Source organism: Alosa sapidissima, chromosome 4, assembly GCF_018492685.1.
Source record: "Alosa sapidissima isolate fAloSap1 chromosome 4, fAloSap1.pri, whole genome shotgun sequence".
Lineage (NCBI taxonomy): Eukaryota > Metazoa > Chordata > Actinopteri > Clupeiformes > Clupeidae > Alosa > Alosa sapidissima.
This window is the reverse complement of record NC_055960.1, coordinates 13,521,978-13,543,332: the sequence shown is the minus strand read 5'-3', so window position 1 is coordinate 13,543,332 and position 21,355 is coordinate 13,521,978. Positions and strand designations below refer to the sequence as shown.

Below are 21,355 nucleotides of genomic sequence, written 5' to 3'. Positions count from 1 at the left end.
ACTAAACCCAAGTTTCCCTCACAAACTCTGATTTGGTCGCTATACTATAGCTTATTCCAAGCTGAGCCGTTTATGAGCGTTTAGTCCTAAATGAAAACGATTCAAACTCTCTAGCCATTCACTCGCAATTCACTGACGTCAGGTTCACTTAAAGGAGCCACACATACTGTAGGCTAGGGCTAGACTACTGTTATGTTGTTGACTGCCGTACTATTGAGGACTATTATGAGTTCTGTCCATCATTTGGTGGTAGGTAAAATTACTGCAATAAAATTATGCTTATTAAATGCTTTCCCCAAATCAATTTTCACAATTTTTTTTCAAGAGTAATATTATCGGTTATCGTATCGGTCACAACAAACCTATGAATATCGATTATCGGCCCTAAAATTCCATATCGGTGCATCTCTAGGCTGCATATTTTTGCATGCTAATCAAATCATTTATATATTTATGATATTTATTATACACTGCTCAAAAAAATAACACTTTCACAATTGCTAAAACATATATTTTTTAAAACCTTCCACCCTTTTCTCCTTTCCCAAACTACATTAATGTCTGACAGGCAGTTCTTGCAAAATCAAATAATTGCCAAATAATTAATAATTAAAAAGTGTTCCCTTAATTGTTTTGAGCAGTGTATATATAAAGATGCAACAGAAATATAATTGCTTACCTGATTCTCAACAGCCAAGCTGTTTCAAACCTGAGTGGGGGAAAGCCAGAAACAATAACATTAGTAGTGCATTGCCTGTTCTAGTGCACTGCCTGTTCAAACATGCCATTCCTGTAGAAAATCCGTACCCACAGATATGAAAATGCATGCCCACAGATATGAGTGCTTTAAAAATAGGATGATGGGAGAAAACACATCATTCCAGCTAAGCATTCAATAAGCATGACTGCATGTAACATTTCTACAGATCAAAATGACATAAGCCTAACAGCTGTTTTGAGTTAGGCTACGTTTACTGTTAAGCTTATTGAATAACTTCCTGGTGGAGAAGACAAACCATTTTGTGGAATGATGCATCATCGTATGAAATTTGCATCATCGTATGAAATCTGGTAGCCTATAAGTGACATCGCGCTCTGTCTGCCACTCGTTGTCTGTAGCTGATTGAAATGACGTAAGCTTTGATGTAAGGCTATATGTTTATCCTATTGAATAACTTAATGATATAGAACAGTGTTTCCCAAACTTTTTTTCTGAGGACCCACTTTTAAAAATGACAGACAATCGCGACCCATTTCACTTCAAATCTACCCTGCAACCACCAATATTGTTTTAGGCCACAGGTTCTCCAACTTTTCTATGCCTTCCCCAACCATACATTTCTATAGCCTAGGATCTACATAGATAGATCCTGCTTTGAACACGGTTGTGTTGCATTTTGAGCACCATCAGCGTGAAAAGTTGGAAATGACTACTGAAAAGATTGGGGAAATTCTTGCATGTTGCGCAGTCGTAATTCGTCAGTAGTAAGCTGTTCCTGTATTTCTAAAAATAATGTTGTAGGCTACGTTGCGTTGCAGACAAATGGGTCCATAACACTGTGGACGTCAATTCCGATGTAAACAGCAAATAACTCAAGTCGTTATATTGTATTGTTGTATTAGATTATATTATATTCGTATAGTCGTTATATCAGAACAGGAGGCTTTTGCGCAATAGCCGGAAGAATGCGCCTTTACTTTGGAGTTAGCGAGGTAGAAAACGAGAGGAATAGTGTTTAAAATTTCCATTTAAATTGTAGCCTAATATAATGCACTGTTGTGAATTTTAAATCAGAAATAAGAATGTGAGGAGGTTGCTAACTTTAAAGATTGCATCTACAATCGAAACTATCTAAATGCAAATTGAATGGCCTTATGTCCGGTCTATGGATGTCTGCTTTAGTTGACAGCATGGTCACTAGATTTTAATCGGTAAAGTTGAGGAGCTGGTATCTGTTAATGTTCGTGCATATAGGCGGATTCATGTCGTTTGCAACTGCGAGGTACATGGCAGGCGCCCCACAGAACGGTTTCATTTTGAGAGGTAGATATCCATGCTCTGGCACCCCCTCAGCGATCCGTTCGTCCCCCAGTTTCATGCGCCAGTTTCATGAGCTTTTATGACAAAACCGTGACTGTGGTAGTTAACAAACTACATCCTAATAGAAAACTGTTAGCTTTCCTAGTATCAAATGACAAATGGTATCAGTTAGGCCTATAACACAACATAAATTGTGCTGGCGACCCAAATAAAATCTCCTGCGACCCACCCGTGGGTCGCGACCCAGACTTTGGGAAACACTAATATAGAAGACTGCCACTCGTTGTTTAGCTGTGTGGCATTCTAAAACGTCCTTAAATTCAGTTCAATTCAGCTTGTTTCAATTTGGGACCTTGCAGTCGGAATTCTATTATTACTTTGGGGTTAAGTGCCTTGCTCAAGGGCACAATGGTGGAAGCCAGCAGGGATGGATTACTGCACGGGCCTACCGGGCCCAGGCCCAGGGGCCCAAGGGGTCAGGGGGCCCTGAAGCCCAAGCCTTTGCATGGAATCATTGCCTCAATATCAACAAATCAGGATGTAGGCTATTAATCTGATTGAATTTAGTATTGGCCATCCCCAAAATGCACCAGAATACAGAAAATTACATCAAACAAATTAAAAATGTTCTGGGGAAGGACCCCCAAACCCCCCCTCCCACATATATGACAATAAGTGGGGGGCCCTTAATACATCTGGGCCAAGGGGCCCGAAAGTTCATAATCCACCCATGGAAGCCAGGAATTGAACCCACAACTTTCAGGCTACTGCACGCTAGCCCACAAGTATACTACAACCACCAACAACAACTGCTCCTTCAACAAGCTTAAAGCCTGGCTCAATCTACAAACACTTGGATTTTACTGGGTTATTATAATTCAAGCATTTAAGCAACCATTCCTGACCATTCAAGACTAGGGTGGAACCTGGAATCAATCTTGTGTAGGAACTGGTCGGAGCGCTTCAGGGTCGGGTCAGGGAGTTCATTGGGTCGGGTGAAAGGGTTGGAAAGCAGAGAACACTCCTCCATACCAGTATCAATTCCAGACAATTGATTCTCCTGGGTGGGAGACGTGATACCTCGTAGAGACTGCAATTGTAATCCTATAAAAATTTTGGCAAATTCATGACCAATTCCTGCTGGAATAGACAACACTGTCTGTCTACCCATCTATCCAAGGGAAATGGGACAGAGAGGCAAATTCCCCATCACAAACTCAAGTCAACCAATACAACTCAAAAAGGATCCCACGTATAGGCTACTCATACAGATTGTGGTGAGTTACGGCTCCCACACGCAGTTGCGTTTTGTCAACGCATACCAGTGGGTGTTCCCGACGGTAGCTATGCAAATTACTTGAAGTATAACCGTAACTTGATTGGCTAGTGCCTTCTGTTGTTGTTCGTCGGTGCAGCAAAAGTTGAACTTCATACACCATCACTGGCATTTAGTCTACTTGGGAGGCAGCATGTGCTTTGCATGCATTATCCAACAATGCATCTGATATGACAGGTCAGCTGAAAAGTAGACAGAGCAGCGCACAGTCCCTCTCGGAAATACTATTGCATGGAATCAGACTAATACACATAAACCCACAGGTCTTTTTTCTTTTTCAAAACAAGCCTATGAAAATTCAGAGAAATGTCACACCATTCAATTCAGGTTACTGCATTACTCTGAATTGCTAACAATTTGATGTAAGCGAGATGGGTCAACTTCACACCTGATTAATGCACTTAGCTTCTAAAACCTAGACTTTTGCTCAGCCAGGGCAGTGTACTCCAATAAATTCCAATTCCAATAAAGTTTATCAAACTGACTTGACACTCCAAAAGGCCAACTCCATCTCCTGTTCAGTCTTCCCCCCTCCATGCGTTTTCCCTTGTAGCTGCATTTGTAACTCCCCTCTGTAAAACCCCTCACATTGCTAACAATTTGATGTAAGCGAGATGGGTCAACTTCACACCTGATTAATGCACTTAGCTTCTAAAACCGAGACTTTTGCTCAGCCAGGGCAGTGTACTCCAATAAATTCCAATTCCAATAAAGTTTATCAAACTGACTTGACACTCCAAAAGGCCAACTCCATCTCCTGTTCAGTCTTCCCCCCTCCATGCGTTTTCCCTTGTAGCTGCATTTGTAACTCCCCTCTGTAAAACCCCTCACACAGAGTGTTGAATTATACTCTTCCTCATACATAAACAAACACTCACACAGCATCAGACTTACTTCTCAACTGCGGCAGCCTCAGTGTCAGCCGTATCACTGCGGAGACTGTGTGCCCTTGTTTGTATAATACACCTGATCGTTCCAAATGTGTAAAGCATACCGGCAAGATAACAAAAAAAGTCTACCATATGCTAGCAGGAGGCGGAGGGCGTGTATAGGCCAAAGATTGTTAAGGCAATCTTTGTATAGGCTACACACCCGGCGTAATGCAACTGTGATACTTACCCACAATGCACTAAGATTTTAGCCTAGTTTTTCAGGGGAAGCATAGGAGGCTGGACTTTAGGTACTTCACCCTTTCAGCACCATGCTGAATGCATAAAACATTCATTTGCCTATATTTACTTGCGATGCATCATGATGTGATAGCTCCCATCTACCGCCAGTTTCTTTTCTAAGAGGTATAATGTATCAATGTATGTAGCCATAGCCAACTAATTAACTTACCATGTCAATAACGTTTGCGAGTCAGCTCACAGAGAACGTAAGCCCAATTGTGACTTATAACGTTAATGAAAACATTCCGCCAACCTAAAGCAACTGCTTTTAAGAGTTTCAATGTATGCTCAAGACAAAACCACGTGAAAGCGTCTCCCGTCCAATGTTATTATGCTGTGGTAACGTTACTAATCCATAACATTCGTACCACAGCATTGATATTAACGACTAGCTAACTTACATAAGATGGGACCCCTCCATAACGTCATATTTACTTGCAAGAATCATGCTAGTTCCAACCTGTCAGACAACTAAATTACTTTACTGTGAGCACCATCAATATTAGTTCATGTGACAAGCATTAACGTTAACGTTACCTGGCCATTATTACTAACATTACCGAGTTGGTTTTCATTTAACTTAGCACAATACACATTCTCCTCCCATTTTACCGCGAATTTAATGGCGTCAATGTCAGCTAGCTAGCCTGCGGAACAAGTCATCTTGACGTTAGAAAGACTGGGACAAGGTAAGATAACGTTTAGTTAGACGTGCAACCATTCAATTATAAGTCAAGTTAGTACTTTAGTATTCACATAATGTTGGCGGATATAATATTATGATCATCACAACCAGCCGTTAGCAGAATAGACACTGCAGTTAGTGACCCTGTTTAGCTCACTTACCAGACGGAGACGTAAGCCTAAGGCTTTTCTTTCTCTGCTCTTCCAATAGCGATCGTAACAAGTCGACACAATCAACTGTTCAACCCCACTGAATAATTATTTAAAATTGCCCTGCAAAAACAACTATGGAATATACCATGGGCATATTCAGTAAGCCTGAAAGACTTCGGGAAGTTGAGAGCGCCTGTAGCGATCTCGCGCCAGATTTTCATGCGCATGCTGACGTCTCTTAAAGGGTCCACTGCACCAATTAGTCATCACAACCTTTTACTGTTTATGATCACACAGACATGGCCATCATGTAGTCTAACAGAGGCTTCTGTGATATCCCTGCAATAGCCACACTTAGCTTATCAGACAAAAAAAAAAAAAAGAAATGCCTCAAACTCTTTTCGATACAGAGAACACGTTCAACTGAGTTTGAGACAGCAGATGATATGACCGTGCATCTCGCATTATCACAGCCTCCTGTCCCGTCATCTTTTAGACTAGGCATACTATTCAAAACAAAATAAAGACAGTTCCTCGTGACACTGAGCGAAATGTATTTCACCGTGACAACTCTTCATCACAGTGGCTGAATAATCAATAGAACGTCCACACATCCATTGCAATTCTTGTGATCAGGATAGAAACCTTGTGATTTACACAAATCAAACGAATAGTAGCCTAAAACTAAACAAGCATGCTAACCAACTTGACCTATGTTGGTGTAACCGGGCTAGACTTGTGTTTGGTTCTTTTGTGCGTTCTGTAGGTTACAACCACTTGTCTCAAACAGCTTAGTGAAGAAGAATACCCACATAAACGGTCCCAAGCATTGACATATTTCTAAATCGTAACCTACCTGCTCTGAACTGGCAGGTCCCGTGTTTTGGGAATAGTGATGAGTGTAGAGAACACTATTGTTATCATGTAGCCATTAGACCTTTAATAATGCCCTTACTTTGTGTATTCCACCGTCTGGAGCATGTACCCAACACTGTCCCGTAACATACCATTGATTTAGGAGGTAGGACGAATCTGTTAAATATGTCTAGATGCCACAAAAGTTCAACAGGGTCGATTACTGCATGCGGCATATACCATAAATATTAAACACAATACAGATTGTGATAATATAACGCAAGTTAGGGACTTTTACTATGGTTAGAATAGAGCAATTGATTTTATGAATTGTCCAATAACCCCCTGTAGGCGCACACATGGTTTGATCCACTAAGTCACACTCAAGGCTGCGTGACATCCACTGGCTTCGGAACACCACAAACGTGAGGTAGCCCTTGCCCACTTATCCAAGGAATTGAGGAGCACTTTGATTCTCAAAACATGGTTATTAATTGATCGCGCTTTATGTGGTATGTTAAAGATATTCTGATACACTATTTAATTGACGTTTTGTCAATCTGTGCAATGCGTCTTGCTTAGCCGAGGCTCCGTTATAAATCCTCGTAGAACTCCTGTCTTACATCACACTTCTTCATCTGTATTAGAACGGAAACGATTACTTATTTTAGTACAGTTATTTTAGTGTCTGACACAGTGTATTTAAGTAAAGGGGATAAGCACATTAAGAGATATCCTCCATGATGTAATATAGCCTACCCAACTTCAACATTCAGTGGAAATGTATGGGTGGTGGGTCTTTTCCCAACAATGTTTGTAGGCCCAGCGCCATGTTGTTTTGCAGACCATTAACTGCACGTATTCTCTGTCAAAATACCCTGAGTATAATAAACACAATTACAAAATACAAAAAAAGTTATTTTCAGATAGTTTTATTTAAAAATACACCGACTGGCGTTGTTTGGTCCCAAACTAAGATGTAGCCTAGGCTAGCCTAGGCCTACTACACTGAATAGCAAAATGCATTGCCTAAGCTTGCTAAAATATGATTTTACTTCCTGATAGAACCTTATGTCGAATCTGCTGAAATTGTGATTATGTAAGGCAACTTTTTGAGCGGTTGTTGAGCTGTTTATTGCTGGGTAGTGTTCTTGAATATTGGTTCTGGCACATTCCCATTGATTTAGGATCAATAATTCTTTTCTTTTCTTGAGGACTTTAATCATGATCATCCAATCCGAATACATGGAACTGATTATGGGGTTAACCAGCAGCACAGTTCATAAAGTTGCCCCATGTAGGCTACCATCACCTTAAGGACATGTAACTCCTATCAAGTATAGAATCAGTTCTTACACAGCTCTGAGTTCTTGTGTCTTGAGGCGCCATCCAGTGGACAAGGTTCTTCACACCAATTTGTGGTCTTTCATCTCCATGTTGGGTAGGCTATGAAGGTCTTTTAGAAAGTGTAGCTAGCTGTACTGCTGTCACACACATCCTGACATGTGATCAATAATTTGTGAAGACCTGAGGCATTATATTATTATTTTCTGGCCATGAGAACATAAAAGCTACATTGTAGGAATCAAACAAGAAGAAAGGGAACTTTTATATTCCAGCTTTTGATCATTTGCATTATTGAATAGGGCAAATAGCTTCCCCATTTTGTTACAATATGAATAATTCACTCATAAATGCATTTTATTTGTTAATCATGTAGGTACAAGATTGTAATTGTTCATAGAGTCAGCAAAATGTAATACAGTTCTTAAGAGGAATTGTTGGAGAGAGCAATTCCAAACAGTTTTTTAGACTAAGCTATTTTCTTCTCATGGTCCTCTAGCTGTCCATTCAGTGAAATGTGTATGTGGGGAAAAAACTAGCTCTGTAAATGGAGAACACAAATGGTTTAGGCCAAGTCATAAACATTTGCAACCAGTCCTCGTAGTTTAGGAGCATGGGGGAGGAGAACAATCATTTAATTGGCTGTTGAGCTCAAGAATTCAATCGAGGAAAATTCTTTGGGTTCATACAAGTCCATCACAAACTCAAGAAGACTTTGTATGACATGCAGTGTGCAAGGCAATGCATTAGTATGCATTAGTACCTTAGCAGTTAAACAAATGCAAATTTAACTAGACAGAATCATTTTAATTTATTTCCATGTGCATGACCTTACACACAATAATGTGTGAGTCAACGCATAGATGAGGAAGTTTTCGAAGTTCTCATATTTAAAGAAGCACTATGCAATTTAAACTCTAGGGCCACCTAGTGGACTTGGTATTACCAACAGGTTACTACAGCTTTAGTGGTGGTGTTGAAGCCTATAATAGCCCATTGTTTTCTTGTCAAGTGCCCTGTTTGTGGCATTTTTTATAGTAAAGAGCGCAAAAGAAATAGCTGTTATGTCCTCCATAGTAGAACTTTATGTAGGCCTACACATTTAGGAACAGATATTGGGTTCTGCCCAAAGTCGAGAAACATAAAAGTAACGCAAAAGTAACAAGTAGCCTAATGTAAAAAGTTACTTTCCATAGAGGGTTACTAAGTAAAGTAACAGATTATTTTCTAAGAAGTAACGAGTAATGAGCACACTGCTTTTTAAAAGTAACTTCCCCAACATTGGCCACCTGCTGTTATTCTGAAACTCTGTCCATTCGGGACAAAGGTGATGCCCTCTCTAAACTAGCTTATTCCAATTAACACAACTCTTTAGCTGGATAGATGAGCTAATTAGTGAAAACACCTGTGTTAAGTGTACAAAATGTGGTAATCTATTGCAGAAATTGTTATTGTAATTTTCTAATCTAAGCAAGGTGTTTCCAAACAAATTTCCAATTTTGGTTTACAGGGTCTTCAAATCCGTCCAATATTCTCTTCCTCCTCCAAATCGTACATGTGCTCTTTTTACTGTAATACACTCCTTACAGAGTGGAACCCTATTTCAAGCAGTTTTTGTAGCCTCAAATTCTAAAATGAAGTCAAGACAACAAGCGAACATTTGTTGTTCCAGTGTTCTTTATTTGCATTTTCATTGTAATCCTATCTAGTAATGATTTTCTCTAAAGTTGCCAAACATTCCCAAAAAACAGCAAAACAAACATATCCCTGCAGTGAATGAGGAGTTCTTGTGGGGTGTGCAGTATAGTGGAATCCATCATTCCTGACTTGCTCAACTAGAGATGAGGTTGAGCTGTTACTGTTACTGAGCTTGTACCAACACAGGGCCATCTGACACAGGCTATAGTCTGCTCCTTGCAAGCCCACAAATGCCATTCATCTAAATTATCCGATCAAAACCTGGCAGTGACTATACTGATAGGATACTATAAAACAGAGAAGTGGTTATTACTGTTAAAAGGTCTCCCTTTTGGGTACAGTTGTGTGGCGAGTGTTAAATTTGAGGTGTTAGGTTTAGATACAAAACGGATTACTTGAGAAAATTCTAGTCGTTTTTTTCCCTGTAAATCAAGGCCTCAGGTGGTGTTTGACTGAAGGTGACTAGGTAGGGCTTGCTCCAACACAAACATGCACCTACCAAACTCTACCATCATCCCCATATCAATGACTATGTCAGTACATTCATCATGTTTACAGTATGTCTGTGTTAAAGTGTCTGCTTCAATTTTTTGAGTACTTGTGTCAAGTGGTTGTTTTCTTTTCTATATTTGAAATGTTGCCATTGAACAATACCAAGTTTTAATTGGCAATGTTAGTGTTATTGAAGCACCATTGTCACAGTCAGTGACTGAATTTACAGTTTAGATCCGTGCATACATACACTCTGGGGAAGAGGGTTATCAGGAAGAGCAAAAATCAACTTTGCTCATGGCTCACAGTTTTGAGTCAAAAACATAAAAAGGCTCCCATTTATCCTGTCTAGCATTCATGATGTCTGTTTCTTTTTTCATTCAACAATTAGCAGTACATATGATTCAAGCAGCTTTTTATCTCTTATTTCATGATTTTATACCCTATCGCTCACACTATTATTGACCCTGGAACATTCAGCTGATATCAGCGAGCTCATCTACTCATCCCCGTCGGAGTCTTTAGAGTCACGGCCACCATGGGAATCACGGGAATCGCGGGAATCACTCTTATCACGGGAATCACTCTTGTCACGGCTATCGTGGGCATCCTTTTCTTTCCTAGACTCCTTCACCACCTGTAAAGCAGAGGCAGATAAATCAAATGAAAAGTAATTCACTGAAAGAAATAGGACAAAGGGTAAAAGGTAACATAGGCTATCAATTAGACGTGCTGTAGGCTAATGCGTGCAGTAGAAGAGTATTCATTTTATCAACACACACCTCTCCATCACGGGTCTCAACAGTCTTGATCACAACTTTCTTTCCATGTCCAGGTTCTGGTTTGTCATCATAATCTAGACAAGATTAATTGAACAAAGACAAAAAAATCTATTTTTGAAGATACAATCTAAATGATTTTTACTTAATATAATTCAGTATCAGAACCCTGATACACAATCCTTTAGAACCCACCTAAATTAAATGAGTACTCAGTTCAGGGAAACATAAAGAGTGCTTGAGCAACATATTATTACATATATTACAAATTTATGTAATATTTCACTAAATTCCATATTGAATGAAATGAAAGAAGCAGAAAAATCAGCCTTACCAGCAGCACCACCACGGATGGAGGACATGTGCATGGGCATAACGATCCTGTGACAGAAAACACCATGTAAACAAAGAGCCCACAGGGCCAACAGTTCAGCTATTCAAATGTCAATACTTTAAATATCTTCCACACATAAGAAGAACATTGTTGGCAGAAATAAGTCACAGGACCAGGAGAGTATTGTGTATAGCTGTGAATTCCAGTTCATCGGACAACTAGAGAGTTCTAAAGAGAACTAAAGGGTTCTGAAGATTCTTTTAATTACACATGCAGGAGAGCACACCCTGGAAGTTTGGACCTTTTTGTTCCAACCTGTCTATCACAAACCTGCTCTCCTCTCCTTCGAGCAGCTTCCTGTAGGTGGCGATCTCGATGTCCAGCGCCATCTTGACATTGAGCAGGTCTTGGTACTCCCTCAGATGACGGGACATCTCGTCCTTCAGGTGGCGAATCTCCTCCTCCAGACGAACCACATTGTCCTGGTAGTTTCCGGCTTCCACGCCAAACTGATCCTCCATCTCCCGCATCTGCCTCAGAAGAGCCTCATTCTGCAGGGACAAACATTTGTACATATGGCCCAGATATTTAAACATCATACACAACTATACAATATTTTAATTACAATCAATAATGGGGGTACAATTTCTCCCTCTGTTCTTCCACTTTTCCTAATTTTCTGAAAATAACTTAATGACAGTTATCTGTTCTGAAAACCAAACAGCAACGAGCAGAAGACAAAACGGGTAGGTGGAGAGGTTGGAAACATGAGGAGAGAAGGGCAGTGGAGAGGCAGATGGCTGAACAGGAGAGTTGAGAGGGGGAGTGAAATAGAGATGACCCCCACCGTGCTCTTCAAAGCATCGACATCACAGTTGAGGGCCTGGATCTGCCGGCGATACTCATTGGCCTCCTGCTTGGCCTGCCTCATGGCATCATTATTACGCTTAGCCGACTCTGTCAGGTCAGTAAACTAAAATGGCAAACAGGAAGAAACGCAGGTTAAATGTATAAATATACAGCTTATACATAAATACTTATTATCTCTAAGTAATACAGTAAGGTGTCAGCTTGTGATTGCTGCACTGTTCATATTATCACTTGATTGCAGTGATTTTGTGCACTCTTAAAAACGAATGTGTTGGAAACAATGCAAACTGTTGCCCTTCTGGACATAGAGATGTATTAAAAACAACACAAGTTGTGTTATTTTCAACACTGTGTACACTCTTGAAACAAATAACAAAAGCAATGTGTTGGAAACAACACAAACTGTGTTGTCCCTATCTGGACATAGAGATGTGTTAAAAACAACACAAGTTGTGTTATTTTCAACACAATCGTGTTGTGTCCATGGCTCACCAACGCCATGGACACAACTCCAACGCTCACCTTGGACTTGTACCACTCTTCAGACTCCTGCATGTTCTTGGAGGCGATGTTCTCGTACTGAGCCCGGATGTCCCTCAGGGCGGCGGTGAGGTCTGGACGGGCCTGCTGGGTCTCCACCTCAAACTTCATCTGCTGAGTCTGGTGACTCACCTGCACGTCCTGGATCTCCTGCAGAGAGTGAGAGCACACAGTAACCACACAATCAGTAACGCGTCCATGAAAATAAAATATGTTTTTATCTTTCACTTAATTTAGTTAGATAATTATAAGATCTATATACTTGGGGGAACCTCGTCATCAGTAGTGCATTATCTAGGTGGTGGGGAAGTGCAAAACAAATTGACATTTGCGGGTGCACATTTACATGACACGTTATTTTGTGCTTGTAGGCCTACATTGTAAATTTGCACCCGCAAATGTTAATTTGTTTTGCACTTTGTAAATTTGCACCCACAAATGTAAAATTGTTTTGCACTTCTCAGCCATTGTAATTATCTTCTTGAGAGACATGCAGTAGCCTAAATGTCCTTCATTAATTGAGCAAGTGTGTTGTATGTATTTTGTTTGTTGTATATTTTGTTGTATGTTTGTTGTAGGTATGTAATGGCATAAACAGTCACTTCTGTAATGTGCAACAGTACAGTAATGTCATGTAAGCAGCCTTAATTTCATAACCTTGTGTGTTCCGACAGCAGGCAGTGTTATCTGAACCTCAACAGAACACTCAACACTGACTTTTGTTAAATGAATCTAGTCACTGATCTGAGGCTTGTCACAGTGTTCAGACACAAGCTCTTTACATAATGTCCGTCGGAAATACTAGGAGGGGAGTAGAGTAAGAGTCGGCTAAGTTCGGAATTCCAAATAGCCAGCTATGTTGTTTTTGTTGTCACACTGTTTTTGTTGTTTCCATGGTGCAGACAGGTAACTCACCTCATCATGGAGCTTCTTAAGGAACTCGATCTCATCCATCAACGATTCGATTTTCCTCTCCAGCTCCAGACGAGACAGAGTGGCGTCGTCCACATCCTTCAGAGAGATAATGCACTCCATTATTTAATCGCATTTATTGGTTTTATACCGCATTAGCAGAGGTCACTGCAGTGTACACAAAGTGTAATGATGTCATGTCTGGACATTCAGTAGACCCATTGTTAACATGTGAAGTGACACAGGCATGAAAGGAGAATGTGATGGTCATATTTTCTTTTCTTAGAAGCTTAGTTTCTTTAATGTTGTGCTTCAGCAAAAAAACATTTTGTTGTCATGTTCATGTTTCATAATTTCAGAGTTCAGTCAACAAAGTCCAGTAATATAAAGATCTTTCCTTACTACTCATTTGTTCTTTTGACAAGCTTCCACAAGGTTACTCTTGCAAGTGTTGGCATTTTAGTTTTATATTAGTGTCAGACTGTTACTGGCCACATGGTGTCACTGTATCTCCCTGAGCCAGTGGAAGCTTTGGGTGTGGTTCTTTCATAGTCATCTCATTGATTACTCAGGCACAACATGATCTCATCAGTGAGCACTAACGGGTCACGTTTAGGATCTCATTTGTGTCAGAATACTTAGCCAGACATCCGGAATGTGTGTGGGCTTATAGACAAAGTAAGTGGCAGAGAAAGGAGATCTCTAAAGCTGAAAATAGATTAGATTGGGTTTGGTTATAGTTACCTTACGGAAGAGGACCAGGTTATTTTCAGCCTCCTGCTTCTTCTGATTTTCCTCTTCATACCTAAGAGAAACAAGGAGAAAACAAAAACGTTTCTCAACGTATAATTTCCATTTTGAATGTATTGCCACTTTTATGGTGATGGTGGAATATATTTACTGTAAAATTGCAGTCCAAAATATGTTCTTTCTAACTCTAAAACATGAGTGAAATTTGACACCATATTTGTAGGTATAAATTACTGTGAGAGAAAATTCTTAGACAATCAGTGGAAGGCCGACAGAAAGCATACATGGTTTGCTAAGGGGAAAAGGAGTGAGGTAGCCGGCATACTAAGTGCTCTGTATAAATCACTATGACAGGTGCCAGATCATGGGTTCCTGTGCAAACATAGGCTGAGAGCATCAGCTGGCAAAGAGCCTTGGAATCAATTAGTTAATTTGATGGTAAAAGGATTTGGGACTCAGGCCAAATGTTGCTTGGGTGTGGCAGGGGGATGGGGGGGGGGGGGGTCAATGTCATTGAGAGGGTTAGGGCATCCTGGGTGGAGGCTCATTCAACACTGCATGGCACATTGGCTAAAATCTCAGAGGTCATGCATGTACCCTCCCATACACTTGTCTGAGCACTTTTATTTGGTCAGAGGGACAATGCACCATCTGGGACATTTGTCCTTCTAATCTAAACCATTGTGTCTTCCACTGGGAAGAGGCTAAGTTCTGGGCTGGAGCGAAATAATCAGATCACGGGAGAAAACTGGCTGACCCCTGATTGCATTCAACCCAGCCCCTGCTGCCTCTGTGGTACGTTAGCCATAATCCAGCGACAGGACGGCTGGGTCTGCCATGACTCAGGGAAGATTACATACACACACACACACACATACACACATTTTAATGGAGATTTGGATAATGCTCAGCAGCTACAGCTAAAGAGAGGACAGAAAAAACATGAATATATGGTTACAGTGTAATTTTTATAGTTTCTGTAATGCACTATTGATAAAGATATATTTCATGAATTATTTGTGATTTAATGAGCTACATCCTTGTAGAACATTTAAGAATCTGAGACACTGTTGTACTTCAGTCATAGCAAAATCACTTTTAGAATTACAGTATGCCAACACCTGATTTGTGAAGTGTGCTTTACCTCAAAAGGGAATCTGTAGTAAATGCAGCCTTTGTGTATGTTTGCCAGTCAGTGACTAAGGGTGTGTGTGTGTGTGTGTGTGTGCACACGCATGCGTGCATGTGTGTGTTTCCTCTCATCTTTAATTCATGCACCATTTCAGGGGTCTGTGGTCTGTTAATGGGGTACCTGGCTCCGTCCACCAGCTCAGGACACCCAACACCGTTTGATGCGGGCAGTCGCATTGAGCGCCATTGATTTTTCCAGCTGCTCTCTTTCTCTTCCTTCCTTTCTCTCTCTCTCTTTCTCTCTCTCTCTCTTTCTCTCTCTCTCTCTCTCCACACCCCTCCTCCACAGTCCATCCTTTGCTTAGCCAATTCATCCCTAGTCCTGTCTTGTCAGGACATTCTGTAACACATACATACTCTCTCTCTCTCTCTCTCTCTCTCTCTCTCTTTCAGACACAGTCACACGACATCAAGCACATTCACAACAGCGGCATCTCTGTTGTCCCACCATCTGGAAGAAGAGGAAGATTACATGGAGGACTGTCTTGCTGCTTCAGTGTTTAGCAGCATTTTGATTGCTTGTTTTTTGGGTCTTATCTGTAGACAGACAGCTCTTCTGTTCATCAATTTGAAAGTTTGCAGGCTTGATCTATCAATTCAGAATGTCATAAGTAAAGCAATTGTGTGCACTTGTTAACTGTCTTGTTTGTGAATAGCCAAGCAGGTAGTGCAATGGCCAAAAGTTGCAATGCCTTACTCCCCTTTCTGGAATTTCAGAATATCTAAGAAGAGATGTCTGCTTAGTTCAGCATCATCTGGAGTGATGTCATATTCTATGGGAATAATGGTAAAATCCACTTGTGAGAGAGATATGTGCTTTACCTGTTGTAAAGAACTTGGAGTACTGCCCATCCTATTAACTTTATATGCACACACACCCTTCACACCCCCCCAACAGATAAACACACCCATCCATGCTGCAGTATTCTGGCTAAGGGAGGGAGGGTCTGTGTGCTGACGTCTTTGTTTCCATATGCTTTCTTCTTCAGGTGCCACACCCAGTTCTGGACACCACCACTGGTTCAGAAACAAATAAAGAAATTGCCACACCCTCCCCTGGTACTTCGTAAAGAGATGGGTAAGAACATGTGCATGGGTGTGGCACTGCATGGGTGCTAATGCTGGTGGATGGTAGGCTACATGCACAGCTTTTATGCATGTGTGTGTGTGTGTGTGTGTGTTTGGGTGGAAGGAGGGGCTTTGCAAACACCACAAGCAAAACACACCCCTATCCACCCAGGCCTGTAACAGACCTAACCCTAAGTCCCTAGAGGAAGTCGGATTCTTCCCAGTAATATTTACAATTAGATTATTAGCGTAAATATTTTACTATATATTTCAGTTTAGGCCTCCATTCTTTTTCTCCAACGTTTAAATACCAACGGAATATTTTCACTAGCTTCAATGAAATGTAGTCACATCCAATTATACATTGAGGAAACAATTAACATGAAGGTATATGTCTATGTTTTAACTACAACTTGTCAACAACAGTGATTTTAGTAGCGATTTGCCAGAAGCTCCAAACATTAATGACCAATCATATACTATAGGCTACACATCCACTTGTCACCTAAACTCACTGTTTATTCTCTTCTGAATATATAAGGCAGGTTTACACAAAAAAATAAAATTATAAAATATTATTGTAAATAATTGTAAAAGTATCTGCATTTAGATGTGCTATACAATCACTATGTCTTAGAAGTGGAAATTAGCTATTTCTTTGTCAAATTTAATTAAATTGGATGTTGTTTTTTAACAATAAATTAAGCTTTTACCATTAAAAGGGTTAGCATTACCATACTTTTTTATCTCTACCTTACATTTGAACATTTTGTATGATTGATCTCTCTCTCTCATTCTCTCTCTCTACTCTCTCACTCATCCTGCATGCATTTGACTCACTTTTGCTTCATGAGGGCCAGGTCCTCAGCCAGATTGTCCCTCTCCACCTGGATCTCATCGCGGTCCTTCCCCACGAGTTCCAGCTGCCTCCGGAGCTCGCGCATCTCCTGCTGGCAGAGGTCGGTGGCGCGGTTGGGCTGGCCCTGCTGCTGCTGACCCTTGTACTGGTTGAGCTCGGCCTGCAGCCCGGCGTTCTGCTGCTCCAGGTAGCGCACCTTCTCGATGAAGCTGGCGAAGCGGTCGTTGAGCTCCTGCAGCTCCTGCTTCTCGTTGCTGCGCGTGGTCAGGAACTCCTGGTTGACCGCTTCGGCCAGGCTGAAGTCCACCTTGTCGTAGGAGAGGCGTTGGGTCGGGGTGCTGGAGCGCGCCCGGTAGGCCACCTGGCGCTGGGGCATGGCGCTGGGCATGGAGCTCAGGTAGCGGCTAGAGTGAGGCATCATGCGGGACGAGAGGGGCGTGTAGGAGTGCATAGCGGGGGAGGGGCTGCCGAAGGTGCGGCGGTAGGAAGTACGGGCGGTGGAGTGGCTGCTCATGATGGCTGTTGGCTGGCTGATTCTGGCTTTCTTTGGCTTAAAGGATGCGTTCTCTGGTTCTATGTCTGTCTCTGTTGTTCTCTCGCACTCAAGCGGCAGAGTAGGTCTCAGAAGGAGGGGGGTCAGGAGCAGCTGTCCAGGCTCAGGAGGGTTTGAGAAGGAGTGAAGCAACAGGACGTCCAAGTGAGATGCAGCGCGGCTTTTATACATCTCCGAGCTGGACATCCCGTCCCACCCGCCTCCCTCTGCCCTTCCAGCACCCCCTCGTCCTCTCCTCCCCCTCCCCTCACTCGTTCTCTAGAGTCGCTGCCTCCCCCTTCACTCTGTCCATCCATCACCCTACCGTACGCAGGCACTGCGCTAGTAGCCACTCCCTCCCCACAGACCCTCCCCATGTCCTCCAAGCCCCCGCCCCCCCCCTCCACCCTCTCTCCTCATCCCTCTCTCTCTGCCCCTCCCTTTTGTCCTGCACTGTTGGCAGTCATCCCAATGGTCTCCCACATTATTGCCCCATATCACTAAAGATGTCTCCATCTTTCCACCCTTCTCTCGCCATCCCTCTATCACGAACCCCCCCTCCCCAGGTTCCCCCCCCTCCCCCCTGGCAGGACGCACGTTCTCTGCAGGCTCAGCGACTGACCTCTATGCACACTGCAGGCACTGCTGATGGTCTCTCGGGCTCTTCCACCTGTTTCTATCTATCTATCTATCTATCTATCTATCTATCTATCTATCTATCTATCTATCTATCTATAGTGTCTATAAACCATTTTATTTGTGTCACATTGCTCAATGTCCTTATTCCTTGGTTTCACATTGAATAACATGCTGTGCTTCCAATGTCACCTATTTCTGCATTCATTACACATTACAACCAAATCCCAGACACTGCAGTCTTTTCACATTCTTCAAAAGGAGAAAAAAGCACTTTGCTCTCTTCTCTGCATTCTCGGACTCCTCTTTTCCTGTCCACTGCCTCTTTTTTTTTCCACATGTAATGGAATATAGTATTGACGTTCTGACAGGCAGACAGTGGCTGTCATGACTATGCAATTCTAGCCCACAGTGGCAGATAGCTGCGCTCATATCGGGTGATCTCTGCCGTAAGCCTATTTTTGCATCACCCAGAAACATCTGACAGCCCACTGCAGGAAGAGCTCAAAAGCCGGAAGATAAGATATGAACTTGATCCGAGCTGAGATAGAGTTCATTTTCAGCTCTCAAACAAGGGATGTGACCCATGCCTGTGTGTCACAAAAACAAAACCAGAAATGAGTTTCTACTTCATTCATAGTAGACTGGAAATGCTCTGAGCTTCAACAGCATGTTACCAAGTGAAAATAAAACATAAAACATCTGTGCAGCCAGTATAAAGACTCATTTCAGTAGGGCAATGGCTAATTTTCCAATGTTTTTTTCTATATTTAACATTGTAGAATTTAATTTGCATTGATTACGCCAAAGCATCCAGTATAATGCACAGTTATGGCCGATGGCTTACTCCAACAATATTAAAAGCTCTCCTCTCCACAGCGCAGAGGAGACAATGTTTGTGCTCTGATTTGACATGTATTTTTAATCCATCAATTAATTTGTTAAATGGCCTGCTCATCCATATGTAAGAAGATGTATGGGGAGAAAGCGGGAGAGTGGCTGTGTGTGTGTGTGTGTGTGTGTGTGTGTGTGCAGTGGGCACTGCAGATCTCCTGTTCCCCTGTGCAAGTGTATGTCCAGACCACCTCTTTAGCTAATTGAGTGACTGCAGTGTGCACAGGGATGTTCAGAAACACATGGTTTTATCGGCAGAGAATGTGTGGCGAGCCTGGTGTGAAGTGGGCAGGTGTGGTCGCAGAATATCATTTTTTTTTTACAATTAAAGAAAAAGTATTACAACCCCCATTTTCACATTAAAACATACACTACCAGTCAAAAGTTTGAGGTCACTTAGAAATGTCCATCCCACTCTATTATAGACAGATTACTTTCTTGACTGTTGTAGAAAGAAATGGCTGATCTTTAATGCAATATCTACATTGCCCATTATCAGCAGCCATTCATCATGTTCATTCATGTTCCAAAGGCACATTACTAATCTGATATCATTTTAAAAGGCTAACTGAAAAAACATTGAAGAACCCTTTTGCAATTATTTAAGCACACAATGTGATCTGAAAACTGCTGCCCTGATTAAAAAAACAATGCAACTGATCTCAGCTGGTGTTCTGTCTATAATGGAGTGGAATAGAAATTTCTAAGTGACCCCAAACTTTTGACTGGTAGTGTAGTAGTAGTAAAAGTAGTATAAAAGTAGAATTTTAGTAGAACATTTTAGCCTTGGCCAGACATACTGTACTCAAATCTATAGATTAGATGTTCATTTACCAATTTTTGTCTAGAGTTATTTGAATCAAAATACCTGCAATATGGTACAGTTTAGTAATTGAGAGTACTTGGCCTATGAAAGCAGACTCAGGATAGTTAGAATTGTTTGTTTGTTGATGCAAGTAAAATCAACAAAACCTTGCTGAGTCAGATTGCTGCTGCTGCTGCTGTGTGTGTGTGTGTGTGTGTGTGTGTGTGTGTGTGCGTGTGCGCATGCACGCGTATGTGTGTGTGTGTGTGTGAGGGGGGGAGAGAGAGAGAGAGAGAGAGAGAGAGAGAGAGAGAGAGAGAGAGAGAGAGAGAGAGAGAAGAAAAGGACTGTGTGCATGTTTTTAGGGAGAGGTCTGCCAAGACATGCTACAGAATGAATCGAATGTCAGCTTTAATGTGGATGCAATGCTGAGCATGCATCTTGCTGTCAGCTACTGCAGCTTTTAATGTACCATGGGGGTAAATACCCTCCCCATAACCGCACCCTCTCTCTCTCTCTCTTTCTATGTGTGTGTGTATTTGTCTCACTCTCTTATATATCTGTCTAAGATCATATATTATGACATCTGAAATTCTTCGGTAATTCTTTATTTAGCATTTCTACATTTCTGTTCACCTAATGTTAAACATTGTGAACTTACTCTCTGGTACTATTTATCTTGCCATCTTTTACCATCAGTGGCCAACTGTCAGTATGTGTTTCACTCTTTTTAATAATGTCTGTCTAGTTCTCTCTCTCTCTAGTCTCTCTTACCCACATTTCACTTGATACTCTCATTCTCCTGTTGTTTGATATCTTCTCTCTAACTCTATCTCTTTCACAATCACTTTCTCTCTTGTAGGTAGTGCGTCTGTACTTCGGTCCAGCTGCCTCCTGTGTCTGGCTTTTTTAGTAATTAATTTCCTCTGCGTTGGGCCTCGCACCCTAATCTAATCGTTCTACCTCGTAAATGAGTTAGCTCTCACTCTCTCTCCCTCCCTCTCTTTCTCTGTTTTTCTCTCTCACCCTCTGTCTCTCGTGCTCCCTCTCTCTCCCTCCCTCTCTTTCTTGCTTTCTCTCTCTCTCTCTAACCCTCCGTCTCTCTCGCTCCCTCTCTCTCCCTTCCTCTCTCTCTCTCTCTCTCTCTCCCTCTTTCTCTCTGTGCATCCCTCTCTCACACACTGTTTTTCTCTCTTGCCCTTCGGTCGGCCTCTTCCTAATGGAAATAACTCTCTGCAACAGCGATTCTTTACTGTCCTTTAAAGACCGGTAAAGACTAGTATTCCCATATGACTGTGGATCATGTTTCTTATATCCAATGGCTTTCTCTCTCTCTCAGGCCCTCACCACAAAAATGTCTCCCTACATCCTCTCATCAAATAGATGTGTTCTCCTGTGCTTGATTCAAAT

At 41.7% G+C, this 21,355-nt stretch overlaps 2 protein-coding genes and 1 long non-coding RNA gene across 4 annotated transcripts in view; 1 reads left to right on the top strand and 2 right to left on the bottom strand.

Moving 5' to 3' along the window:
* The window catches only part of timeless (timeless circadian clock), a 28,170-nt gene extending 21,815 nt beyond the window's left edge, over positions 1–6,355 (bottom strand). Inside the window, exons 1-2 of one of the 2 annotated variants that reach the window (XM_042089916.1) lie at positions 6,243–6,355; positions 680–709 (exon numbers count right to left, since the gene is read on the bottom strand). The gene's annotated coding sequence lies outside the window, so the exon portion shown is untranslated. Of the gene's footprint in view, positions 1–679; positions 710–5,395; positions 5,771–6,242 lie in introns of those variants that run through there. The other variant, XM_042089915.1, reaches the window with a different exon arrangement.
* A 2,889-nt stretch (positions 6,356–9,244) lies between these two features.
* On the bottom strand, positions 9,245–17,814 carry prph (peripherin). Its single transcript, XM_042090415.1, has 9 exons — positions 17,060–17,814; positions 13,955–14,015; positions 13,214–13,309; positions 12,281–12,448; positions 11,736–11,861; positions 11,219–11,439; positions 10,889–10,935; positions 10,558–10,631; positions 9,245–10,412 (listed from the first exon to the last, which is right to left on the bottom strand). The coding sequence occupies exons 1-9, from the start codon at positions 17,800–17,802 to the stop codon at positions 10,275–10,277; spliced, it is 1,674 nt and encodes a 557-aa protein (XP_041946349.1). The 5' UTR covers positions 17,803–17,814; the 3' UTR covers positions 9,245–10,274.
* LOC121707691 lies at positions 12,343–13,547 on the top strand. Its single transcript, XR_006031370.1, has 2 exons — positions 12,343–12,457; positions 13,201–13,547. It is a non-coding gene; the product is annotated as an uncharacterized LOC121707691 (long non-coding RNA).
* Positions 17,815–21,355: the final 3,541 nt, after the last annotated feature.